At 48.4% G+C, this 27,791-nt stretch overlaps 1 protein-coding gene across 1 annotated transcript in view; it reads right to left on the reverse strand.

Annotated features, from left to right (window-relative positions):
- Nucleotides 1–299: 299 nt before the first annotated feature.
- MCC (MCC regulator of WNT signaling pathway) overlaps nucleotides 300–27,791 on the reverse strand; it is a 443,929-nt gene continuing 416,437 nt past the window's right edge. The window contains 5 exon segments of the mRNA XM_032626783.1: nucleotides 300–5,810; nucleotides 7,276–7,331; nucleotides 7,334–7,400; nucleotides 22,461–22,561; nucleotides 26,915–27,121. Of these exon segments, the coding sequence (XP_032482674.1) occupies nucleotides 5,630–5,810; nucleotides 7,276–7,331; nucleotides 7,334–7,400; nucleotides 22,461–22,561; nucleotides 26,915–27,121 (612 nt within the window). The 3' untranslated portion in view covers nucleotides 300–5,629.

Here is a 27,791-nt window from a genome sequence, read left to right on the forward strand (position 1 = left end):
AACTAACTCTGCATTCATACCAAATCTGAAAAGGCAGCCCAGTAGAAATTGGCGATAAATGAGGTTTCTTTTCGATGTTTGTTGGCCGTTTTGACCTAATACAGTCTGTCTTGTAGTTTCCCGCTTTGATGAGGGCTCATGATTTAACTATGAAACCTGCGATGTTTGACATTAAATGTTAGACACACAGTATTACAGGACAGCCGTATCCTTCAGTGAATACAGTTAAAGCACATTATGGAATTAGAAATATTTATTCAGAATATAAGATTGTTTGTAAAATATTATAAATGTCTCTGTATAAATAAGTGGAGTTTTATTTAAACAATTCTATATCAAGTAACACAAAGCTATTTTACAGCAGCTAAAACTAAAGGCATCTGGAAACATTTAAAGCATACAAGTGAAGAAAAAATTACAAGGTATATAGTACAGTGTTAAAGGGCAACCTTAAAATGAGACTTTAATACAGTAGAACAATACTGACAAATGCAAACTTAGTCACATGTGCTTTAACAACTGACAGTACATTCAAGCAGCTTAAAAGCAGCACATTTTCAAATAATAGGAAACTAAAATCTCATGCAAAGTAAGTCTTGACAATGTCTAAAAACTGATTAGACATAGAAAAGTGAACATGTTTCATCATCTTTGCATTGGGTTCAAAGAGAAGCAGATGATTAGGGGCTCCCGAATGGCTGTCCTGACATGAGCACTATAAGTGAATACTATGAGTTCTACAAACAGAACATTTTCCACGTGGATCTGATTTGCAAAAAAGTGCAAAAGTGAACAGTAGAGCTGGGATAACTAAGCAGGTCATCAGTACGAGGGAATTTTGTCTCTAAGCTTGCTTTGTACTGCTGAGCTGGTATTTCAGATGATTGATTAGTGGATAAGTGATTTTGTAGCAACCTTGACGATCCAGTAGCAGTTGCTATGACTGGGCCAGAAGGATTTCTTGTCTTGGTCCTATGCAAAATCTCACTCAGATGCAATGTGACAACTTATCCAACGTAACCCTTCACCGAAAATAGTTGTCGGTATGCGAAACTATTTTTCTCTACACAAGAATTAGCAAAAAACGAGAATGCGTGAACAGCTGCTATTCAACTTGTAGTCTTTTCTACTTCCGTAATGTTTTAACAGCCATTGAGTGCTCAGTGATGCTGTGGTGGCTACAGCCAGCATTATATTAATTGATAATTCTGGTGCCAATTCTGAAAAATTAGTGTTTGGCAGCCTAAGGCATCCCCATTCATCTCCTAGTGAATACAAGTATAGTTAGTTAGAAAGTTAACTTCAAGTGTGTGAAATAGGAACTTCAGAAGGTGACAGGTTCAGCCCGGCCTATGTGAACACACGATTTCAGTTAACTATTATAGGATTTTTTTTTTTTTTTTTTTTTTTTTTTTGTGGTACACGGGCCTCTCACTGTTGTGGCCTCTCCCGTAGCGGAGCACAGGCTCCGGACGCGCAGGCTCAGCGGCCATGGCTCACGGGCACAGCCGCTCCGCGGCACGTGGGATCCTCCCGGACCGGGGCACGAACCCGTGTCCCCTGCATCGGCAGGCGGACTCTCAACCACTGCGCCACCAGAGAAGCCCCTATTATAGGATTTTGATTGATAGACTTGAATAAGAATTGTGTGCAGCAAAGGCATAATTTGTGTTTTGTAACAAGTGATGCCTCTGCAAAGTAGTGCCCAGCAAGCCTCCGTGAAAGGTGGTAACAGTATCATTTCCTGTCAACTAGGCCATTCCATTGGAGAAATAAAAAAATAACTGCTACATGATTTTTTCAGAATTTTTTACAATGTTGTTTTACCAAGCTGTCACGTGGTGCAGAAAAACAAAAATGTTACTTATGCTTCCTCCCCACCCACAAAATCCTTGGCAACCCTATAGGATGCACCCTAATTAAAATTCAATTCAGAAATTTCAATCATCATAATTCTCTCCCCCTTTGGGCTCTAAAAACTGTCTAATTAAAAGCTGTTTGCTGCATCTACAAATAGGTGCAGCTGTAAACTTAGGGAACATGACCTTTTTTCACTTTATAGAGAGTTTAGTTTCATGGATGAGCCATAGTCCCAGCTATGCATTTGCAAATAGTTTATGGAAAAAGCTTAGGGCTTTCAGAAGTCATTAATAATAAAAGTTTGGGTGTCTTCTGTAGTCTTCCTCATTACTTCACTTAAAACACAAGCATGATACCCCAAACTCTTGAGAGCTTTAAGATATTTGATAGAATTAAAAAATAATTGCAGGATAATTTTTGTGGGCCATAGGAGACAATTCATGCCATCTACATAGGCAATCCAGCCCAGATCGGGTAATTATGAGGCATTTTTTTCACTTGAAATAATGTAATCTATATGCAGCTGGGAACTAGGAGACTTTCCTGTGATTTCAGGTTTTCCTTAGAATAGTAAAATCTTTACTATCCTCATCCTAAAAAGAAATTCTCATCAGCTCTAACTTGGACTGCCTCCCTGGAGAAGGGGAACGGCCCTGTAAAGTCTTGCTGTAGGCTCAGAGGAAGACTTAGTAAGGTATGCATTATCTCACAGGAGGATTGAGCAATTATGTTTAACTGCCACTTAATTTTTTATTATTCTACCATTCCAGTTTCAGGCAGCATGGATATGAACTTCAGAAACCTGACATGCTAGCAGATGAGAGTGACTACGCAACAGTTAACTATCTGCATAGGCAATGATAAAACACCTAGTGTACCTCTGAGGTAGGGAGGACACGATAAATCCCCACTGTCTGATCACATAAGATACATAAGCATCAGTAGCTTCTGGTGTAAATCTCAAAAGGGACTCTTACCGCCTACAATTCCATGGCAGTTTTGGTAGCTGGTGCACATGGGGTTCGGCAGAACATCAGATCCGGTTGGTAGGTGCACGTGTTGATGGCACTCCAGCAACAGACAGAAGTCTCTTTTACTTGAGATTTTTGCCTCAGTGTAGTAGTGGGAAATTATACTCCAAGGGAACTTTCAAATGGGTCCTTTCTTCTCATGCCTATTTCTCTAAGAGCCAGAGACAACTCTGAACAGCGAAGGTGACTGCCTAAAAGGGTTAACCACTGAGGATTAAAACAAACATATGGAAGTGTGAACATTTTTAACCTTGTACAAGTTATAATCAGGATCACTGTTTACCTCTGATGGAGATGTTAATATAAACCAGCTCCTATTTAAAAAGAAAAATTCAGGTTATAAAAAAAGAAAATGATCCAGGCACCTGTAATCATTTATTTAATCAATGCGGTTTTAGTAAGCCCTGCAATTAACATAATAACCAAGTGCCCGTAGGTTCACCTTCAACAAGGACTGTGTCTTAGGGGAGTATGTGAAAAATATAAGGAAAGGTAATCAACTATTTAATAGCTTTTATTCTACACATTTATAAAAGTAACAGTTTTGCCAGGGAAATAGTTTTCACCCAACCACCATATATCTGCAAGTATTACGCCGAAGTATAAACTCAAAATGAGGCCAAGCAGGCTCAGTAATACTGGGGCTCATAATGTAGGAGCTGAGACTTCCCAGGTCTGGAGGAGTTCCATGACCCTAGAAGAGCAGGTTCTGTTTTCACTTGGAGCAACAAGAACGGTAGACAGAGGTCCTGCATCAGCTACACTTTTTAGTGTTGGTAAAAATGAAAACCATCCATCTGTTTTGATACCTGTTCAATCACACAAGAGAAAGCCATGAATGGTTCCCCGCTTTGCACAGTCCGGTTTGCTTAGGGAGGACGTTTTCCCTGGGCATGTTGGAAAAACGGGGAAAACCATGATTTCATCTGTTGCACCTTTTTTTGCACACACTTTTCAGCCAAATCATTTTCCTTGTAACAAAACGAAACTATCCGAAGAGTAAAAATTGACTTAATGTCACAAGAACCAAGTTTACCTGATTCTACAGAAACAAATTTACCTGAATTTTATAGAGACAGAAGCCAGTGGGTACTTTCACAGCATCCAAAAGCTGGGTCTTTCACACTGGTACCAGTTGATTTTTTTTTTTTTTTGAATACGGGGCAGCCTCACTGCTGGCCTGAGAAAGAAGGGTAGTTGCTTTGGGATAGAACTGCTCTGCCTTCCAAGATGGTGGCTAGAGTGTCCTGCCCCATTGTGCAGAAGGCTGAGGAACTTGTGTCATGCCCTCTGAAAGCAGCTCATGGACACGGGGAAGTGAATGCAGTGACCTGGTCAAAAGCAAAACATAGTGAACTGTGGCATTGGGCGTATTTCTCATAGGTGACTTCAGGTGGGTCTTCAGGTGCTACAGAATAAATGGCAAGTGGTCCTTTAAGATGTATCAGTCAGCATATGGCAGCAACAGAAGAACTGAAAAAAGTGAAAGGTGCAACAGGGAAGGTTATAGTAGAAAAGGGATGAAGAATTGATTTCAAAATGGAAGACCTTCCTGAAAGAATTCAGGTACTTTGTTCCTGCCCAGTCCTGTCAGCATTTTGCTTGAAATTTCCCCTGTTGAAACACCATATGCTACCCATCACCGTGTCTCTGGGGGATAAAAAGAGGCCTCAACAGCCCTTCCCTCACCCCCTGCCCTTTGTAAGAGGAGTGTAGCCTGCAAAACATCTACTCAGCATCCTGCCTCTTGCCCTTAGAGCAATAGAGGCAGGTCCAGAGCTAACTACATGTTCGTGAGGATGAGCTTTGATTCATGTAGAACAGCAATTATGTAGTGCCCGGGGGTGGTGGAAAGTACTAATGCGTCTCTGCTCCCGACAAAAGTTTAGTTCCCTTACTCGTATGAACGGGATTCTCTCAGCTCCAAGCCTTGGCTGTTACTAAGGCTCCACCAGGACGGGGGAAACCTCAGTCTAAAGAGAGCTGCCTGCCTAGCCCTGCTTTCACAGTGAGAGGTGAAGGAAGTTCTCATTCTCCCACACAGAGTTGTTCAGACCCAACTGCTCTACTTGTAGCTTCAACATATCTGGGACTGTAAGGAACACCTGTGTGCCATTTGCCTGTGCTTGACATCCCAGAACACTTCTGAGTGACAGCCTGTGTCTTAAATGTTGATACCTGGGACTTGAAAACCAAAGCCTCATTGCAATAAACAAAGCAGCAGCTCTTCTAGATGCTGAACACTGTCTCCGCACCCCCGCCCCCGGGGCAGTTTTCCCCTGAAGGAGAAGGAAAAGAGGAGAAATTAGGGATGTCAGAGATAAGGCTGCTGTCTATCAAAAAGAGAAAAAAATAATGGAAAATCTTGAAGAGGTGATGCCTGGATTATACCACCAATGCACAAGTTCCAGAACAGAAAGGTGGGAGAGTGATAGAGCCAGTGCTGAAAGCAGAAGCAAGACCTGCGGAGCCAGCACACACACGGCAGGGGTTCCCACGCCGTCCACAGCCCAGGAGGGGAGGGGCAGGATCCTCTGGATACAGTCTACACCACGTCCCAGGGCCACTCGCCCCAGGGCTGAGTCCAGGGCACTCCATTGTCCAAGTGCTGACCTACCTGCCAACCTTCCCTTTTCTCCTTCTCCCAACAGGTTACTCTGTCCTCTGGGGCCCCTCTCTCCTCAGCGACCTGCTAGACTTTAGCCTCCACGGACAGAACTGTGGAGCCTGAGTGCCGATTAAAGTGAAGTTTCATTGGTGTGAGGCCTTGAGTTCTCCTCCTCCAGCAGAGCTATTCTTTGCTTTAGCATCCTCACTTGGGTCTCATGTCTCTCCACCATGGCCATCATCTGAGACTCCAGCTTCTTCAGTTTGTTTTGATGCTTCTTCTTTGCTTTCTCATAGGCAGCCACCAGGTTGCTATGTGGGAACAGAAGGAAATGAGAATGAAGAATTATCCTAAGTAGCACTGAGATGCACACTGCCCTGCCCACTGGGTAACCTGGTCCAGTAAGTACCACTCCAAACAGAGGACACTCAGCCTCTTCAGTAAGAATTTGAAATCAAGTGGTTAGTATTTCAACGCTCACAGCCACTCGTGTATTGACTTAACCACGATTCATTCAGCCTAACTGCTAGAGGCTTGTCACTAACGTATTGGGAGGGATTTAAACCAACAATCCAAACTGGCCACATTGAAAACAGATAAGCAGAAAAGGTAGCTGAATTCCAGAAATCTGTCATGGAAATACCAATAGTGGATCTACTTGCTGTTCCATGGCTGCTCGCAGCATGGTCCAGTGGCAGTTGCAGGAGGGAGTTCCTCACACACTGCAGTCTAAGTCACCTCACCTAGGATGAGGACAGAGAGGCACCAACCGTTTCCCCTTTATGCTTTGGGCTGACGGGATTCAGAGCACACAGGCCATAAGCTACTAATGCTGCCAGCCAAACACAGGACACAGGCCTCTGGGGGAAGAGGGCAGGGGCTGAGCCCAGAGCTAGGTAAGTCCCCATACTCTTTCTGGTCCAAAACAGCACCCCAGATCCCTTCCATATGCTGTTAGGTTCTCAAAGTGTAGTCTGAGAACCGACCCCCAGTACTCCCAAAGCCCTCTCAAGGGAAATCTGTGAGGTCCTTTATTTTCTAACTACAGATGTACACGAAGCTGGGTTTCCTCAGTGTGTTTCAAAACCACATGTTGCCTGGAGAAGCGGATGTGAGAATCTAGCTGTCCTAAATTAAACCAAACATTAAAGATATTTGTAAAATTGTAGAAACAGTGCCACTCTTTTAATTATTTTTTGGAAAATAGTAATTTTTTAAATAAATGCCATTTGTATTCTATGTAGTGAGTTGTGGGGTTTTTTGTACATGAATAAAAACTTAAAATTTGTTTTAGTTTCTCAGATGAAATTTATCAAGACAGATAATTTTTAAGAACAGAACTCTTTGAGGTCCTTACTTTTTTACAGGGGTCACGAGCCCACAACGTTTGCGGCTGCTGTCTTAGAGCAATGCTCCCTAAAGTGTTCCACCCGATTTTTGAATGCTGCTCAAAAAAAAAGGCTGATTTTTTTTTTTTTTTTTTTTTTTTTTAAACTGAATGACTTCTCAGAACCTTTTTCTATATGAAGTGTTAGGAAGGGACACAGTCGCTGCATCTCCCAGACACATCTGAACCAAGGACTTGTCCTTACGGAGCATTTCTTAGGTATTCTGTGGAACACTGGAAGTCATACCACTAGGAAGGGTCAGGCTCTAAGGGAGACAGCTGAGGATTCACTGTTCTCTACAGCTGATTTCCAGCAATTATGGAAACGTATCTCCCTGGTGTATCGAGTCCAACAGCACTACTGTGGATTACGAACGGAGGAATTTTACCTGTTGGCTCGCTTTAGGTCATTTACCGACTCCGCCGATTGCTCGGTGTCGGATTTCACATGCTCTTGGTGAGTCTTTCCAAGGCACTCACCAGCTCCTGGAACTCTGGCCTTTTAACTTCTTTTCTCTGTATCAAGGAGAGGTGCAGCATGTTTGTGAGTAACGTGAGAGAATGGAGATGGCTGCTGCCCTGGCAGAGAGGAGAAGGCTTAGCCTGCCAAGTCCCAAGGCAGGAGTACAGACCAAAGGGGGAGACACCAGAGAGCACAAGAGCGCCCCTCTGCAGAGCCCGAACACCTCACCCCCGCAGTCTCTCGAAGGCCCGCTGGAGTCTGCTTTTAAACGATAAGGGCCCTTTAGAGATCTAAGTGCGTGTTGCAAGGAACAGGACAGGAAGTTGTTTCTCGTCTTCCAGACGGAGAAGTTCCTTCCTGCTGTGGGCAGACCAGATACTCAGCAAGCAGAGTGCAGTCTGACCACAAACCCCTGTCCTGGTCTCCGTGCTCTTTCCCAAGTGTGCTAAGCGTCTCCTGAAACCGCGCACAAGAGTATAAAACCTGGCCTGGGTGCCTACCTGGGATGAGTTCCCCGTCTCGATGAAATCAACACAGTCCTACCAGGCGAAATAAAAAAGGTACGGTCGTGGGGAGAGGGAGAATTGGTATTCTCATTTTGAAAGTCCTTGATCACATTTCAAGTACGGAAGTTATACTCGCGCTCATTCGACTCCCCCAGTCCCTGGCTTCAAGTTCCATTGGGTCTTTACTACTGCAGGGACCCAAGACAAGTGACTTGGGAGGTTTCTGGTGTCCAAGTCAGCTTACTGCCTTCCTCTAATTCCCCTGAGAGCACAGACCTGGGCTGGGAGGCGTTACCGACCGCCCTCCTCCCTCCTGAGGTCCCCATCACAGGCACGGCGCCACTCTTGCGTTGTGTCGCACGTGGCACGCTCGGCACAGTCGGCCGTAATCTGCTCAGCAGACTCCCCCACCCGCATGCAGGCTCTAGGGCGGCAAGGACCTTATTTGGTTTCTTCCCTGATGTATCCCAAGTGCCGAGTGCCGTGCGAGGGGATAGTTTCACAGTGACAGTAGATGTTAAAACAGGTCACTGGAGGTATGGGATACCTTGGAGCATACCGAGTAACCAGGATTTATGGAAGAAATTCCTCTAAAAACAACTCATGAGTGTATGAGGAATGTAAATTAGCACGATGGTTCTGGAAGGCATTTGCCAGCATCTAGCAAAATAAAAAATGAACCCATCCCTTGACTAAGAAACTTTATAGGAATTTTTCTTACAGAAACAGTATGAGTGTAGGTTCCTATACATGAGATGACAGTTGGATTCACTTCAGCTCTGGTTATAAGCTTAAGAATGGCAAACAACCAGGGGGCTGGTTAAGTCACTCATGGTCTCCTAGTGGTTCTCTTGAAATGCTCTATCTACCCTGTTAATAAAGCATGCATACTGACGTGCACTGGCATGGAAGAGAAGCTGATACACTGCCAAGCGAAAAGGGTGAGTTCCATTGGATGTCATGTTTGCAGAAACAACCAAAAATGTGTGAAAAGCTGATATACTGTAGTGACTGACTAGAAGGCTAAACACTCAACAGTGCTGAACTCCCAGAAGGGGGATGACGGGACGCTTTCACTTTCTACCTGACTCATTTCGAGTTGCTCGAAGTGTTTACAATTTTGGATGCTTTTGTAAAGTGTGTGTGGAGTCTATCAGTTGTGCTTCCTGTAGGATGGGCCTGGGGGGTGACCTTGAAGGGGAGGACTCTCAGGTGCTCAGTGGTTCTCCCCCTCCTGGCTTTTCAAGTATCTAATCTTTAAACATTTCTGCCTCCAGCTACTGTAAGTGCAGTTCCAGCTTCCCAAATTCATTAATGAAGAAAGGAATTGCAACACAAAACTCCAGGCCTGCTTCTGTGAGTGAGGATAAGTGTGCATAGCGCCCAGTGACTTCCTCCCACCAGCCCTAAGGGAGCTGGAGCCCCCCACCCCCGCAGAGCCTTCCAGCTAGTGCCTCCTGGTTGCTGAGGTTTCTCCTGGGCCCTAGCGACCACCAGGAAATCTCAGATCTGGCTGCATTTCCCACTGGAATCCCAGAGTGGCACCATTTCCCACCATAAGTGAGAATGGGTCTCGAGAGGGCGGCTCCTCCCTCCTTCCCCAGCCCATCCCCTCAGCCTTGCAGGCAGCCCTCCGTCAGCTGAGGGAAAGTTAGGAGAGCATGAAAGATTTCTCCCCTCTTCCCTCTGGCTACAAAGAATAGGGAAGGGTTATTTGTTTTACGTTTTGTTACTGTTTCAAATTCTTTTATCTTTATTCTGAAGTCGATTAATAGTGCAAAAGGAAAGAAGAAAATTACGAAGGGAATTTAAAATCTAACCATGAATTCAAATTCACAACATAAAACTGCCTGGAGCGATACGGCTTCTTCCCCACCCCCCTAATTACATCTGCATCCCTGCCCCAGCCCCAAAGGGCGAGTATGGCAATCCCAGTTCCCGCAAAACGAAGGGCCCAGGCCCCTGGGGACTGGAGGGAACCTTCCAGAACTGGCAGGCTCCAATGGAGGATGGAACCCAGGAAGGCAAGAGAGGCCCTCACAGACCCTTCCCAACCCTGGCTGGGGGTGAAGGGAGACGGGGACAGGGCTGGGAGTGGGAAGCCATCTCCGGGAGCTGAGAACTGTCCCCAGAACCCCTTAGGCCTCCAGAAGGGAGGGAGATGAGAGTGAACTGCTGTCCAAACACCAGGGTAGAAAACTATGATGCTGATTTATTTAAAGCTATAAAGACAGGCTAAACCTCAAACTTAAACCTAAAATGTGAGTTACTTTATACCTGTTTTTGTTTGAGTGAGGCAGACGCCTGCAGTACGAGTCACGCCTCTGGTGTCGCTTGTCTGGACAAATGCTAAACCCCTGCGCGGCAGCAACTCTAGGGCCGCTTCCCACACGCAGCCTAGAGGCGTCAGGAGGCCATTTGGGCACTTGAAACTCGGCCAGTCTGATCTGAGATGTGCTGTAAGTGTACAATACACACTGGAATTTGAAGACTTAATATGAAAAAAAGACGGTAACATAACTGAAAAAACATTGATCATATGTTGAAATGATAATATTTTAGATACACTGGGCTAAATATGTTAATTTCCCTGTTCGTTACAGTTTTTAACGTAGCTACTAGAAAATGTAGGTACACACATCATGGCTTGCCTTTGTGGCTCATGTGATGCTACTCGCGGACAGTGCTGCTCTAGAGCATGTGTTTATAGTAACAGCACCAGGGGTATCCCTGGATTCTGATTCAGTAGGTTTGGGTTGAGACCCAGGAAGTGCAGTTTCAAGTAGTGCTCCAGGGCTTCCCTGGTGGTGCAGTGGTTAAGAATCTGCCTGCTAATTCAGGGGACACGGGTTCAAGCCCTGGTCCGGGAAGATCCCACATGCCGCAGAGCAACTAAGCCCGTGAGACACAACTACTGAGCCCGTGTGCTGCAACTACTGAAGCCCATGCGCCTAGAGCCCATGCTCTGCAACCAGAGAAGCCACCGCAATGAGAAGCCTGCACACCGCAACAAAGACCCAACACAGCCATAGATAAATAAATTTAAAAAGAAGTGCTCCAGGTGACCAAAACAGCACGGTATTGGCATAAAAAGAGACACATGATCAATACAACAGAATAGAGAGCCCAATTAATTTATGATAAAGGAGCCAAGTGTGTGTGTGTGTATAATGGGGAAAGGACAGTCTCTTCAATATATGGTCTTGGGAGAACTGGACAGCTACATGCAAGGGAATGAAACCGGATCACTGTCTTACACCATACACAAAAATTAACTCAAAATGGATTAAAGACCTGGTAAGGCCTGAAGCCATCAAACTCCTTCCTAGAGAAAACACAGGCAGTAAGCTCCTTGACATCAATCTTGGTGATGATTTTTTGAATCTGACACCAAAAGCAAATATAAATAAATGGGACTACATCGAACTAAAATTCTGCACATCAAAGGAAGCCACAAAATGAAAGGGCAACCTACTGAATGGGAGAAAATGTTTACAAATCATGTATCTAATAAATAAAGAATCCATACAACCCAATAGGAAAAAAACAATCTGATTAAAAAATGAGAAGCCAGGGTTTGAATGAAAGAGAAAATTAAAAAAAGAAAAATGAGCAGAAGACAGAAGATCTAAATAGACATTTTTCCAAAGAAGACAAACAGATGGCTAACAGGCATATGAAAAGATGCTCGACATCACTAATCATCAGGGGAATGCAAATCAAAACGACAGTGAGATATTGCCTCATACCTGTCAGAATGGTTATTATAAAAAAAGACAAGAAATAACAAATGTTGGTGAGGATGCAGAGAAAAGGGAACCCTGTGTACTGTTGGTGGGAATGTAAACTGGTGTAGCCACTATGCAAAACAGAATGGGAGTTCCCCCAAAAATTAAAACCAACATATCCAGCAATTCCACTTCTGGATATTTATCCAAAGAAAATGAAATCCCCACCCTGAAAAGATATCTGCACCCCCATGTTCACTGCAGCACTGTTTACAATAGCCAAGATATGAAAACAACCTAAGTGCCCATCAGTGGATAAAATGGATAAAAATGTGGGATACATACACAATGGAATATTATTCGGCCATAAAAAAGAGTGAAATTTTGCCGTTTGCGACAACATGGATGGACCTTGAGGGCATTATGCTAAGTGAAATAAGACAAAGACAAATATATGATCTCACTTGTATGTGGAATCTAAAAAAACAAAAAGCAAGCTCATAGATACACAGAACAGACTGATGGCTGCCAGACGTGGGGCTGGGGGCAGGCGAAATGGGTGAAGGGGGTTAAAAGGTACAACCTTCCAGTTATAAATAAGTCCCGAGGATGTAATGTACAGCATGGTGACTAAATGTTACTGGACTGTGTATTTGAAAGGTGCTGAGAGAGGCGATCTTAAAAGTTATTACAAGTAAGAAATTTTTTTGGTAACTATGGTGACAAATGTTAACTAGACTGATTATGGTGATCATTTTGCAATATATACAAATACTGAATCATCACGTTGTACACCAGAAACTAATATAATGTTATATGTCTATTATGCCTCAATAAAAAAGAATGCCTCAGGTGATACTATCGTGCAAATTCGGGAAACTCTGGTAAGGCAGCAGTGCTATTTACCTGGGGCTACAAATGAGCTGCATGTGGTCTTGAACTCTCTGAATTTTTATGCACAATTGCAGGCACGGTTCTACTTTTCTGAAGACCACAGCTTTCCTCTGATTTTCAAAGGATGACCTGAAAAACACTGAGAGCCATAAACCTGCTAATCCAAGTCACTTTGGAACCTTAACCATTCATTTCCTGTTCCTTCTAGTTTCTGATTCAAATTTGCTTGGCTTTCAGTTCAGAAAGAATTTCTGTGGTTTGTCTAGGTAACAAGGCTAAAAGAACACTTTCATAGGCTCCGCGCAGATGAGGAAGTACAAATTAAACACTACCTGTTCCACTTGCCCCTCCATGGTAATGCGTTCACACAGTGTTTTCCGGAACGACCAGAACTGTGTAATCCCTTCCTTGTGTCTTCACACTCTGTAATACAGACCCTCAGGAATATGCACCTACAGCAGCAAGAAGACAATCCTGGCTCCTACTCTCACCACGAAGACCCACAGCCCCCAGCACACACGTGGGTTTCACTTACAGGTTCCACCCCATCCCCAGGTTCATCTTTGGTCACAAAAGGTCCTCTGAATCTTACTTTAGCCACGCAGCCGGAAGTGCTTTTTATTTTTAACTGAAGCGTAGTTGTCAGCAGTGGCATACACACAGGGGAAGTGAGAGGCAGACTCACAGTGGGAGTTTGCTGGTGACGAGAAAATCCAGGCGGGCAGCCTGGGCAGGGGATGGCCTCGCAGGCCTCTGCAGTGAGGCTGTCAGTGTGCCCAGGGGTCTGGAAGCAGGGTTCTCGGGGCCATCAGGGAGGAGGCTGCATTCTCCCACAAAGAAAAAGGCCAGCCACAGTGCTTTAATCACTAAGTCCAAATGAGAAGGCTGGGGAGGCAGGGCAAGAGCCCGGGCCTGATGAGGTGGGCAGTGGCTGCACCAGCCAGGAAACCTTCCAGAGGAGCTGTAATCACACCAAACCGCAGGGAGTCGCAGCCACAGGGCCTAGAATTTCTTTCTTTCTTTCTTTTTTTTTTTACAGTACGGGGGCCTCTCACTCCGTGGCCTCTCCTGTTGCGGAGCACAGGCTCCGGACGCGCAGGCTCAGCGGCCATGACTCACGGGCCCAGCCACTCCGCGGCATGTGGGATCTTCCCGGATCAGGGCTCGAACCCGTGTCCCCTGCATCAGCAGGCGGACTCTCAACCACTGCGCCACCAGGGAAGCCCTAGAATTCCTTTGTAATTGCTCATTATGTGGAATTAGACAACGAGAGAATGGTCCGCCTATGTGGTTCCTCTTCCTCACCTTCCATTACCAGGCTTCTGTCTCCACTGAAGCTGCTCACGAGGCCACCGATGATCTGGGCATTGACACATCCAAGGGTCCCTCTCTGGCCTGATCTTACCTGTCGGCACCTTCTCCTCTTCTCCGAGCGCCTGGATTTCATCCCACTTCCCCGGCCGTCCATGAGGCCTTCTGCCCTGGTTCCTCATCCTCTCCTCCACCTCTACGTGCTGGGAGTATTTAGGACTTGGGCCTGGACCCCATTTTGTACCCCACCCTTTCTTGACTTGATTCTCTCCATTCGCATTTATTTTCCTAGAAACTACCTACATGCTAAAAACTTCTAAATCTTCAGGCCTTTCCCCGGAGCTCTGGACTTGTCCTTGTGACATCTCTACCTAACAGGCATCTTCAGTTCAGCGTGTCCAAAGCAGACCTTCTGAGACGGCCTCCCCGACCCACGCTTCCTCGCTTGTCAGAGGCCGGCAAGGCCATTCACCCAGTTGCCGACACCCGTCTTCAGTCAGCCTTGACCCTCCCTTTTCCTCGTCCTCCACGTTCGCTCAGCAGCAAACCCCACCTACCAAATGGGTGCAATTCCTGCCACCACCCAGGCCCAAGCTGCCATCATGTCTCTCCTGGACAACCACAGGAGCCTCCTAACTGGTGTTTCTGCTTCACCTTTGTACCCCGGAGTCTAGCTTTCACAGAGCGGCCAGAGGAAGTTTTTAATATGACAACTCAAATCGTATTATTGCCCTGCACTTGGAATAAAGTCCGTGGCTTTACTCTGACTAAAGGCCCTGCCTGACCCAGTCTTTGGTATCGCCCTCCCCCTCGCACCCTGGAATCCTATCCATTCTTAGCACACACCAAGCTTTTTCCCAGGACGGAACCCCGTGCAGTCAGTCCCCTCTGCTTGGGATGAACTTCCTCCCCACGGCTACCTTTCCTCCTTCGCATCTCAGCTTAAATATCACCTCCTCGGAACAGCCTACCCTGACCACCCATCTAAACAAATGTCCCAGGGTAATGACATCCCAGCACCTTGTCACTCCTCCATTATTCATTGCAACCTATATTTACTTCTTTTGGGGAAAAAAAAAATCTCCGCAGAGACTATGACTCTCTTTCCTTCATGGTAGCCATTACAGTCTATAACTACTTCTCTTTTAGAAAATCCAGCCAGCAGTAACAGCTCTAAGTCCTTTACAAGGATGAAGTTATTTCTCACCACAAGCCTTGGAGGTCAGTACTCTATCAGTATTCTAGATGAGGCACTTGAGGCACAGAGAAGAGACTCGCCAGGTTCGCCTGCGGAGCTGGGATGCACCCGGGGGTCTGTCTGCGAGCCTGCTCTTCAGCATCTTGCTGAAGTATGCTGCTTCGTAACGAGCAGACAGTGGGGCAGGAGACAGAGCGGACAGCTCTCTGGTGAAGAGCCCAGGCCTGTGGAACTAAGGAGGGGGTGTCCCAGTTAATGATGTTCCGCAGGTGTTGTGTTGGGGCGAGTTTGCCAGGAGTAGCCACAAGATGACGGCCCAGACCGCCCTACGACCATGTGTCTTGCACATCTGCACGCTGCTGCCTTGCCCATGCTACAGGGTGCTTGGATGTTCTCCATCACTCTGCCTTTATGTGATCCAGGGCAAGGCCTTTTCTCTGAGCTTTTGGAACGTGGGGGGAATGAAAGGAATACCAAGAAACCTCAGTTATCCAAGCAACGCCTACCGCAACCCCCAGGATGGGCACTGGTCTTTCCCTGTGCCCTCTGAGGCCGGCTCGGGAGCTCAGTCATTTGTTGACATGATAATGAACTCACAGGTGCACTTTGTATTCCACTAGCGTCCTGCAGACCCCTGCGCATTTATGGAATTCTGAGCACAACTTCCACTGCCTGACTGCTCTTATAAATCAGCCACATAGGAAGAATCAGCAAGTGCAAGTTTAATAAAACAGCACCCTTAAAAATAACGGTCCTACTAATAAAATGGTGAAGATTATGCTGCTTGTCTGCTCAGTGGGGTCTCCCTCTTTAAAGGACTCCAACCAGTTCCTTCTTCATTTCAACCCACTATGTGTATGGCTCAAAAACAGTATTAATCCATAGCTGCTGAAATAGGGGTCAATCAGTGCCATCTTCCTTCCTTTCATGGCCAGTTGTTCTTTCCCAGAAATCCGGAAGATTTCTAGAGCTGGGCAGGTATTTTTGGGACTCGGACACGGATCTGAACTCACTGCTGTGGTTTGTTCTCAGGCCCGCTGACAACCATGTGCTCTGTGGGCACCGATGGACAATGAGTGGTCTGTACCATCAGGGGTGCAGAGAAGAGATGACACAGGAAGCTTCCAGAAGATGAGTGTCCTACGGGAGGGGATGAAGAGGAGGGGTCCCCAGGTTGAGAGAGATGGGGCAGGGTGGGGGGATAAAGCAGAGGGCATGCTCTCGGAAAGATGAACTGCCCAGATGAATCTGGACCGCAGGTTACGTGTAGGGAAACATTTGAAATATGTGCTAGGAAGTTAAGTCAGGGACCTACAGATGATCTTGCAGGCCAAGCCACTGAAGGTGTATCTGCAGAGCAGCATGATCAGAAGTGTGTTTTCAGGTATTCTTGGTGGCAGAACACAAGGTGAGACTAATGGCAGAATGACCCATCGGGATGCTACTGAGTCCTGAGGGATTGAGGGCTAAACTCAGGAGAAGGCAATGCAAATGGCACGGGATGGATGGGATTTTAATGGAAAAAAAAAATTACAATCTGCAGACAAGAGACAGAGATGGGAGACTTCAAAATTATAATCCTGGATCACTAGAAGAATTTACTTTTTTAAATATAAATAGGAATTCTGAAAAAGAGGCCAATTTCAAAGGGCAGGAGGGAACGGGATTATAATTTCTGTTTTAGACATGGTGTGTTTTCTTTTTTTTTGCGGTACGCGGGCCTCTCGCTGCTGTGGCCTCTCCCACCGCCGACCAGGCTCCGGATGCGCAGGCTCAGCGGCCATGGCTCACGGGCCCAGCTGCTCCGCGGCATGTGGGATCCTCCCGGTCCGGGGCACGAACCCATATCCCCTGCATCAGCAGGCAGACTCTCAACCACTGCGCCACCAGGGAAGCCCGGAGACATGGTGTGTTTTAAGGCTCTAGCCTGATATTTGGGGGAGATGTCCAGTGGGCAGAGAGAAGTCCGGCTGAGATCACTGAGGGATCGTTTAGAAGGAACAGAGTCACCAGAGTCGTACAGCTGGGTAAGTCATGACCCCTGCCCACCCCCCCCCCCCCCCACAAGGGACTCTCCTGCAGGCAGCAGGGGGTGAAGCAGGGGAAGAAGAGGCAGGCACATAAGAAACAAAGCAATGATGTGTCCTCTGACAGAACGAAATCAGGGCTCACGAGAACCAAAAAATAAACATTTTATAGACAGGGAAGAGGCACAGTGCTGTGAGTGCCTGGGACGTGGGCTTTGGTGGTGTGAGGTCAGAGGTAGCAGCAGCACTGAAGCCCCAGAGGCACAGAGAGGGTGGGCGGCCTGGTGTGGCTCAGGGTGGGAGGGGACATGTGATAGGGCGAGGGTGGAGAAGCAGGCAGGGGTCAGATCACACACTTGCGAAGGAGCTTGGACACAGACAGCCGGAGTCACTGGAAGGTCTTAGGTAATGAGGTGTGGTAGGCAGAGTTCGAAAATGGCCTCCGAGAGTTTGGCCCCTTAGGATACACACACCTCCCAGTTATTCAGTCATCCAGGTGCTGCTGTGAGGGAATTCCGCAGATGTAATTAAAGTCCCAAAGAGCCTATCTTAGGATAAGATGATTCTGGGTAGACCTGGCGGACTTAGGTGAGCCCTTAAAAAGGACTGGGCTCTTCCTGGAAAGAGATTTGAAGCAGGGAAGGGATGTGATAAGAGGGAGGTGTTTGCTGCTTTGAGGACCAGGAAGTCTGTGCAGAAGTTCTAGAGGCCTCTAGGAGTCACCCCTGGCCAAGAGCCCCAAGAAAATGGGATGCCAGCCCTACAACCGCCAGGAGCTGACTTCTGCCAACAGGCAGAACGAGCTTTGAAGCAGATTCCTCCCAAGAGCCTCCAGATGAGAACAGGGCCCTGGATGACACCTTGACTGCAGCCTTGTAAGACCCTAAAAAGAGAAGCCAGTCGTGCTGTGCCCTGCTGACCCACAGAAACTGTGAGCTAATGAATGGGCATTGTTCAAGCTGCAAAGCTTGTGGTACTTTGTTACACAGCAGAGGAACTCGAGTGTGAGGGTACCATCAGATCTGCATCCTGCAAAGTTACTGTGACCCTGAGAGGGCCCCCTCTTAGGGGTCATCCTCAGGTGCACACAGATGCGCTCTAGGGTCTCCTTCTTAGAGACAGTTCCCCCAGAGTTCCCTCTCTGCACAGCGATCTTCTCCCACCAGCTGTCTTCGCTTCTTGCCTTTCCCCTTCTTAACCCACCTCAACCTGAAGTGGTCGCTTCCTTGCTTTGAAACATCTTCTTTGCTTGGCTTCTGTGTCAGCGCTGCGGGTTCATGTGTCATCTGGAGCCCCTTCCGTCAGGAGTAATTCACCCAGCGGTGGAGGCCCACGGGCCAGGGCTGACCGGGGAGTTCCCACTCCGTCTCTTTGAACTCCGAGACGCTGCCTTGTGTATCTTCCTGGGTGGCCCAGCTCCACTCCCCACAGGGGCACATCCACGTCCTCCAGATCTGGTCTCTTGTGACCACCCTAGCCAGTCGGGGTCCACCTGCCCCCGATGTCTCCCTACAGGGATCTGACACTCAGCCCTCTCCCGGCAGCAGCGGCTCGCCTGTAACTCATCAGAGATGAAAGGAAGTCTAAGTGTCCCTTCTCTGCCGATGGGTCAGGCGCATCCTGTCACCGGACAGAGCGGCCGCTGTGATTTGTTGATTGCCTTCACTTAGCGTTTTAGAGAACCATCTGGCACTTGCAGGCACAGGTGGCAGCTGCCAGTGCCCCGAAGCGCTCAGCAGAGCCCCTGGCGGGCCTGTGACTAAATGAGCACAGCCTCCTGCAGGGACAGGGCGGCCGAACTCTGCGGTGCCTGGGTGGGAGATGGAGCTGGTCCTGACCTGCCTGGGGGCCCAGGGACAGGGGTGTGGGATCATCTGAGGTGACGCTACACGCTGCTGCTCACCACGTCACAGCCCTTTCCCGAGTCCTCCCTGTCCCTCAGCACTGAGGGGCACAGCATCCTTACCTTTTAACCGCAACGACCTGGGCTCGGTGCATCTGAGGAAGTCCGCCCTCACCACCAGCCCTTCACGTGTCCTCAGCCTTCGGGGGACAGATGGGCGGCTGTGTACCAGGAGCACAGGGATTCCCGTCTGCCCAGGCCATGCATACTATGCCAGGTCCAGGTGTAGGTGAGCCCACACAAGCGGGCTCAGCTCACACTCACCTGCAAGCAAACCTCTGCCAGCACGCAGGGGTCCGGCAGAGACGCGGGGGGCGGGGCCTGCGATTTCCCCGCTGCCTCACTGTGTGACCTTGGGAAACAGCTGGGCCTTGCAGTGCCGGTCCCCCCCCCCCCCGCACCCCCCCCCCTCTTCCCGCATCATATGGAGAACACCACCTGCCCCTCGCTGCTTTCTAAGTATGGCGAAGACGGAACAGTCTGCTCCTCTCAGCTGTGCTCGGCTCCCGCAGGCACGCTACATGAATACCACGTGAAGTACAAAGAAAACTCATTTCTGAAAATTCCCTCTCCTTAACCGCATTTGTATAGTTTACTTCTTTGGTGGTTCGGTTAAATTTTACTAGGACCACAAGCAAGAGAGGGATCTGGGATGAAGAAGGGTTTTGTAGCACGCAGCCTATGCAGACAACAGCGAAGACAAGGTGCCCTGATAAAAAAAAAAAAACTCGTGCAAGACTTGGAAACCTGGTCATCCAGATGGGGTTTTATGGCAACCCCGGAGCCAATAAACTATAATAAACGTCCATGGAAGTGGAGGGAATGAAATCAGACCAGATGGGAGGTAGCCAGTAAATGTGTGATTGCACGGAGGCCTGGTTTTGTTCCAAACAGAAGAAGTTGGGAGCAGACACACCGAGAGAGCAGGGTCGCAGGGCAGGGGCCCGACCGAGGCTGCAGCCCCGCTAGGTGTTGCGGAGACTAGGCTGGGACAGGGCAGGAACCTAGGACCAGTGACTAGAATGTCACAAGGCACATTCCTAGGGGCTCTCCTCCAGAAAAGTCCATGCCTAGCCTCTGCTCCATCCCCCTCACCACACCTGCTCTTCTCAGTCTGGTTCCCCTGGCCCACAGCTTCGGTGTTTGGAACCGTCCTTTTCCAAGGTAGGAATATGTCTGAAAATTCTGGGAAGGTTCCCTCAACGGACTCAACCACTAGTGTGGCGGTGATTTAATATCTTCAAAGATGGTGGTAGTTTCCACTTGATTTTTAAAAATAAAAACATCCCCAAACCCCAGCCTTTAGGTGTCTGTATTATATATCCTCATGAAATGACGATTCCACTTTCTAAGCTATATTTACAGTATAATTATGTTATTTTCCTTTTTCCTGTAGCCCTGTGGGTTCTTTCTTGGCTCCATATATCTGGGGCTTGATTAGAAATCCATGCTAAGCAACTTAAGGCTGGCTATTGGAAATCCATTGTGACTGACAGAACAAATGAAATCCCTTTATGTTTAGTCGGCAGAACCTGCAGCATCCTGCTTGTGCCAGCGAAGGCCTCTGAGGTTCGGGGAACTTGAAAAATGCAGGGGCTTAGCTTACAGATACAATATCCAAATGGCTCCCCGTTGGCAGCAGGGGGTGGTCTGCATCCCAAATTTCTGGTGCAATCACATCATTAGGATTAGCTGAGGGTATTTTCCCTGCAGCTTCTCTCTTCCCGCCTCAAGCAAAGCGATTACCATTTAACCACATGGCCAGAGGCACTGGCAATGTAAAAACTGAGCTATTACAACTTGGAAGGAAAGACAAAAAGTGGCAGTGAGTAAATCAGGAGGGTAGTGAGGTTCCCCACATGGCAGCCTGCAATCTACCCTCAGCCTGGAGGCTACACTATAAGATAAACAGCCCTGGCTGGACCAAGACAGCAGCCTGAGCACACACTGTAGCCTTCCCCTCCTACCCCAAATCCCCAGAAACGACGGCAAATGTACTTTTAACAAAATCCTCAAGCACGATGGAAACTAAGGAGTGCTCTTCATCTGCCGGAAACCCTGAGGAATCATAAAAAAGGAAAGGCAGATTTTTATTCTTCTTGAAAAAGGAAACCACAACTCAAAATGCACACAGAAGCAAGCTGCTACAAAAGGAAGAAAGGGATTCAGAGGTGCTTCAGTGAGAGGTGCTGGCCATTAGAACCGGAGTGGACCAGACGCTTGGGTCAGATATGCGGCCTAGAGACCCGTTGACAGCCGGGAGGAATAGAAAGCCCAGGAGGCAAGCTTGTGAGCCAAAGCCAAGAGTAAGTCACAAAACTCAACCTTAAAAACTCACATGTGAGGAAAGTTACTACAGTAGACAAAATACCATTTCAGAATAAGTATAATAAACATCCTCAGAGAAGCGCAAGAAGATATCATATCATGACACAAGAGATGATAGGTTTCATCCCCAAAATAAACTCAACACATCACCCAAACACCATGATGGCTCTAGCTAAGGAATAAACGAGTGAGCTGGAAAACAGAGCTGCAGAACCTCCCCAGAACTGCACTATCCGATCGGGCAGCCATGGCCACGTGAGCCACTGAGCACTGGAAATGTTGACTGCTTTGGATCTGAGAAGGGCTGTAAGTGTAAATTTACTAGATTTACAGTAGATTTTGAACATTTAGTAAAAAAAAAAAGAAAATAAGATATCTCATTAATATCTTTTAAAAATATCGATTTATATTTTGAAATGATATCTTGGATACAATGAGTGAAATGAAATACGTTATTGAAGTGGACTGTACCTGTTTCTTTTTACTTTTTAAATGTGGTTCCTAGGACATTTAGGACATCAGGCGTGGTTTGCATTACCTTTTGACTGGACAGCCCTCCTCTAGAACAGAGTGCAGAAGGGTGGTGAGAGTATGAAAACTTAGGAATATGGAAGACAGATCCAGAGAGAAAGAATAGAGGGAAAGAAACAGCTGCAATAGAGGAAAAACGTCCAGCAGTGAATCAACAATGAGGTGGTCTGATTGGAAAGAGCCAGAGATGGGGAGGGAGGCATTCTCACTGAAGCTAGAAACAAGATAAAGATGCCTGTTTTTTTTTTTCTTTCCTTCAGTCAACTTAATTACCTCTGTATTTGAGAAATACGATCCATGTATAAAGCAGCCAAAGAAACTGTTAAAAATTCCCTAAAGATCCAACAAAATTTACTCGCAATATTCCATCCCAGTGATATGAAAAGATGCCTGATTTGTTCCTCACCATTTAACACAGTCCTGAGGTTCTAGCCAATGCCACACCACAACCAGAAAGTACAGAAAGAGGCCTCTTCTACCTGGAGGTGAAATGACTGTATATATTCTCCCCGTCATTCCCCTTTCTGGCCTCCAGGTCCGGGCCAAAGAAGCCCGTATGGGCGCCTCCTCCTTCCCAAGCAGCCTGTAATGGGAGCATGCGGGGAAAACCTGGCACCCAGCCGTCACTCCTGGAATAAACTTCCTGGAATAAACTGCGCAGCGGGGCTGTGAGCAGGGCGCTTACCGACGGATGGCGTTGGCGAACTCCGCGGCCAGCTCGCTGTCACTGCACGCCGTCCTCAGTTCAGCCAGAGACAGAGCTGGGGAGGCAGCGTCCGCAGACTCCTGAGGACGTAAACACAGCCGTGTGAGGTCTGCAGCCAAGCCGAGGGCGCCCGGAGGCAGACGCGGGAGCTGACGGGCGGCGGCAGCTCCGCCCCTCAACATCCCCTCGACGTTCGCCGTCTGCTGCCCCGCGCTCTGAGCACTCACAGGGAGCTGCGCACTGGGCTGAGCTCTCTACACACATGTTCTCTCTCTTTTTTTTTTTTTTTTTTTTGCGGTATGCGGGCCTCTCACTGTTGTGGCCTCTCCCGTTGTGGAGCACAGGCTCCGGACGCGCAGGCTCAGCGGCCATGGCTCACGGGCCCAGCCGCTCCGCGGCATGTGGGATCTTCCCGGACCGGGGCACGAACCCGTGTCCCCTGCATCGGCAGGCGGACTCTCAACCACTGCGCCACCAGGGAAGCCCCACACAGGTTCTCTTATCTGATCATCGTGACGATCCTCTGAGGCAGATACTGTCATTATCCCCTCTTTGCCAAGGAGAAAAACTAGGGCACAGGTAAGTTACACTGCCCCAGGTATTCAGCCGGGACACGGTGGAACCAGGATGCCAACTGATGCCAGGTCAGTTCCCTTCACCACTGGGTTAAGCCTCTGGTAGCTCATAAAAGTGGGAAACACATGTATCCTTGGGTTGTCCTTCCCTTCATCCCGCGTCCCCTGGGGAGAGAACCAATCTTTCCTGGAGTTAGGGGCTTTACTGGGTTCAGTGTAATCATCTAGAAGACCCAGGAAAGGAGGAGGACAACAGAAGCACACATTCACAGATGTGCCTTAGCATCAGACAGGAGCTTTGACACCACCTAAACCAAATCCTCCCCTTTTACAGATGAGGAAACATAAGAGCCAGAATGCCTAAATCCTAAATGGAGTTAGGACAATTGACAAAGCAACGCTCACACCCCTCCGAGCGCTCTGCCTTCTCTGCATTTAGACAGAGGGCAGCTGCTGTGCTGTGTAATAAGCACAGGGGACGGTGGTCACCTGATAGTTTGCTCAGCAGACATTTACAGAGGGCTGACTACAGCTCAGGCTTGAGAATAAAAAGCCCGTGATCTGTTACGCTGAGACAGAATGTAAACAGAAGGCTGTATCATGATGGAATGAGCGCTTCCGGGAAGTATGAACCTGGCGCTAGAAATCCAGACGACAGGGGGCGCTGGCACAGAAACGCCACCACACGGGGCTCCTCTGGAGGAGCCCACAGCACCTGAACTCCCCCCACCCCCCTGCTCCTCCAGCTCTGCTTTCCCTCCCTCCTCTCCGCCTGGCGACCTGCAGACCCGAGCCCCCATCCACCAGCCCTGGAGTCTCTCCAGAGTCCAACACCCTCTTCTAGTGTATAGAGCGACTCCCCTCGGGGTTAACATTTCATAAGACTCCTTAAGGACAAGGGACAGCTTTGTCTCATCCGGTGCCCTTCACTGAACACGTCTGGTAATCTCTGTTGCACACAGACAAGAAGTGAAAAAACCTACTGTCACTTGGGCAAGATATGGGACCCAGCTTGCTGGCTGGAGGGAAAGTTTTAAACCAAGCATGACACCCCCCCCTCCTCAGAAGCGAGTGTGGATGTTCTAGACCCCAATCTGGCCTGCCACCTGTTTTTATAAAAGGCCCACAGGGCAAGAACTGTTTTTGTTTTTAAAATCATGGAAAAAAAAATTCTAAGGAATATTTTGTGATGTATAGAAATCATATGAAATTCAAATTTCAGCGTCCATAAATAAAGTGTTAGAACACAGCCATGTGCCTTTGTGTCTGTACTGTCTCTACCTTCACAGTACCATTCTGCAACGGCAAAGTTACGTAGTTGCAGCAGAGTCCACATGACCCGAAAATCCTAAAATGTTAACAGTATACCAGCCTCTGCTCCAGACTGCTTGCCTCATCTACCAACAAGACCAAATGAATAGCCCAGAAGGGAGGTATTATTGATATAGTAAATGGATCTAACATTTTTTTAAAAATAAATTAATTTATTTTATTTTTGGCTGCGTTGGGTCTTCGTTGCTGCGCGTGGGCTTCCTCTAGTTGCGGTGAGTGGGGGCTACTCTTCGTTGCGGTGCGCGGGCTTCTCACTGCGGTGGCTTCTCTTGTTGTGGAGCACGGGCTCTAGGCGCGCGGGCTCAGGAGCTGTGGCTCACGGGCTCTAGAGCACAGGCTCAGTAGTTGTGCGCGGGCTTAGTTGCTCCGCAGCATGCGGGATCTTCCCGGACCAGGGCTCGAACCAGTGTCCCCTGCATTGGCAGGTGGATTCTTAACCACTGTGTCACCAGGGAAGCCCTGGATATAACTTTTGAAAGGCAAAATAATCAGCTTCCTCCAATTTCATTACCTGAACAACACAGAGCACTCTTATAAAAGCTCCTTACCCTAATGTACAAAATAAAAATAAATCATCTGGCCTTTACCATCAAAGAGATTTCTGTTCTTTGAAGCCATTCCACGAAACATAGAGCTTCCCCCAGTCGAAATAAATACTAAGAACCAGGGGGATGCACAGTCCCTGGGCCTCTGGAAAGAGCCTGAGTAGTCCGTTTGCACCACTCCCTAAGGGTGCACACACGAACGCTGGGGCTCTGTCTCTCAGGCTCTGTCCCAAAGTGACTGCTAACAAACTCAAAAGGCTGAGCAAAGATTCGGAAGCTGTTGGCACAGAACAGAGCCCCAGATCCTCCCGCGTGAAACAGCTCTGCAGAGGCTGCTGCTCACCACGATCAGACTCCCCAAGCACTGGGCACGTGGTTTCAGGGTGCACCCACATGGTGACCTTTCCAAAGCTCAGACTGTGTCACCTCACCCCCTACAAAAAGCCCTCAGCGATTCCTCCCCATCCTCAGGACGGCACAGCCGGCTGGTCTCCTCAGCCAGTGTATGGATTCCTCCTCCCTCTAGGCTTTGCCCTTGCCATTCCATTGGCCTAGGGTGGACTTGCTGGTCTGCCCTGGCCCTCTTCCTCAGGCTAGCACCCACTCTCCACTGGCTCTCTCAGTTCAGGAAACCTGTCCCGAATCTCCAAATCTGGCTTGTGGCCTCCTCTTGTACCGGGCATTGATCCTTGCACCCAAGAACATTGTGTCCCTGCGTTGTGATCATCTATTTGCCCATTCCAGGGCAATCTAAACTCCTGGAACAGCCTCCAGCATCTTGCCTGGACCAAATCACATCCATCACGTGAACATCGGATGACTGAGAAGCAGCTGGGGCCTCAGGAAAGTGGCCCAGCTGGGTACCATGGCTATGGACTCCCTTGGTGCCCTTGCAGGTGAGAGGCGGGCAAAGGGTAGCTGTGGCCTCTGTGGAGCACGCGTCAGTTCTTAGCTGTTTAGCTGTTTCTTCGCTGCCACACGGTATCATCAAGGTGCCTTCTTCGCAGGTACACTACTCTCGTGAAGACATCACTGCATCTGGGCCGTGAGGGGCCACTCATTAGACCAGCAAGTCAGCGTAGGCCCACAAGTCCTGGGCCTGAGACAAAGTGGGGTCAGGAGAAGCTGGCGTTTGTTAGGAACAGAAAATCTGACGCACAGAAATTCCAGCACCCTGGGGCGAGGGATATCTTTCTTTAAAGTCTGGACTATTTTTTTCTCCAGTGCAGTGTTTGGAATCACTCTGAGATAGAGGCTGATGGAATGAGCTTGGATTCTAGAAAAAAAGACTTGTGCGCTAATGAAAGTGTGAGTTTGCAAGATGATATCATCGATAGCCCACTCTGTGTGATATCCTCGGGCTAATGCGGGGCTCACCTACCTCCTTCTCTGCCTCATAATGCTTCCGGCCCCCCACCTCTTGGAAGTCGAGGAGGAAACAGACGAGAGGAGGAGTGGCCGTCAGCCAAACTGGGGTTAAATCCCGATTCTGCCATTCACTAGCTGTTGAGACCCCCTCAGTTCTTTTAAACCTCATTATCCTCGCGTAAATGGGGATAACTCTTCTTTCCTGAGAGTCGTGAGACTTAAGGGAGATGATACATGCAATGATCGGGTACAGAGTGATCAACCAGCAATGGTCACTGTGTGACACGGGATAGAAGGAAGAAGAGGTGGAACCAGTATCAGACTCCTGGACCACCGCATAGATCGCTCCCTGGATCAGACCGTGATCTGTGAAAATGCTTCAACTGTATGGAACAGTTGAATTGTATGGAATTTTAACTGTCCGTAAAAGTGAGATGTTTTCAAAATGTGGATTTGGTTTCTTTGCCCGCAAAATGTCCCCTTCTTTCGAATTTCTAGAATGGCTTTCGGCTCCTATGCAAATAAGGAAGCTGAGGCAGCAGGTTAGTGGGCAGTGGCTGGCGGGACCTGGGCAGGTGGTGAGGCCCGAGCCCCAGGGTCCCTGTGCCCCTACCTTGCCGGCCTTGTCCTTGCCGCCACTGCTGGTGGAGCTGAGGGACCGCGTGCGCTGCTCCTTCAGCTCCTCCACCTCGGACTTCAGGTGCTCGATGTGCACGAGGTAGGCCTGCTCCTGGGCCTCCCGCGTGCTCAGCTTCAGCTCCAGGGCCTTCTTCTCCTTCTCCAGGAGGTACAGCTGGGCCTTCAACTCCGCCATCTCCTCCTGCGGAGCACAGAGCGCACGAGGCGCCCACGGGGTGAGAGCAGGGCTGGGCGGGGGAAGGGGGTCTGTAGCTACCACCCACAGCCCGGAGGGAGGTATCACTGGGTAGCTGGGGAGAACATGACCCCGAGGAGACTAGATGGCCACCTTCACACATCTTAAAGGACGGACTCGTGCACCAAGCCATGCGCTTGTCACTAGGCACCAGAACTGAGATCAGTGGCAAGCAGACCTTGGCTCACTATAAGGAAAACCTCTCTAAAAACTGGAACACCCCACGCCCACGTCCCCAGTGGTCTCATCAGCCACGACAGAAACCAGTGTTCTGGCAGGCAGAGGCTAGCCATCAAAGAGGTTGTAAAAGGGTCATTCATATAAGGCTGGGTCTGACTAGGTCCCTTCCAATTCCCATTTCCTTTTCCACTTTCCATAGCACCAATCCACATATTTAATCACCCCTGATGGCAGTCTGGGGCCCTGAGCTGTGCCAGGCCACTGGGAAGCGTGCAGAGCAATGATACTGCCCCCAGCTCTTCTCTACTTTAGGCCCCAAATGAAACGAAATTGAAACAGAGCCCTTCCCGGGTGACTACGCCTCAGGTAACTTCTTCAAGTATCTTAAAGAAGCCAAATCAGAGTTGGCTATGGAGAGAAAGAAGTGACTCCCAAA

This window comes from Phocoena sinus, chromosome 3 (genome assembly GCF_008692025.1).
Source record: "Phocoena sinus isolate mPhoSin1 chromosome 3, mPhoSin1.pri, whole genome shotgun sequence".
Taxonomy (NCBI): domain Eukaryota; kingdom Metazoa; phylum Chordata; class Mammalia; order Artiodactyla; family Phocoenidae; genus Phocoena; species Phocoena sinus.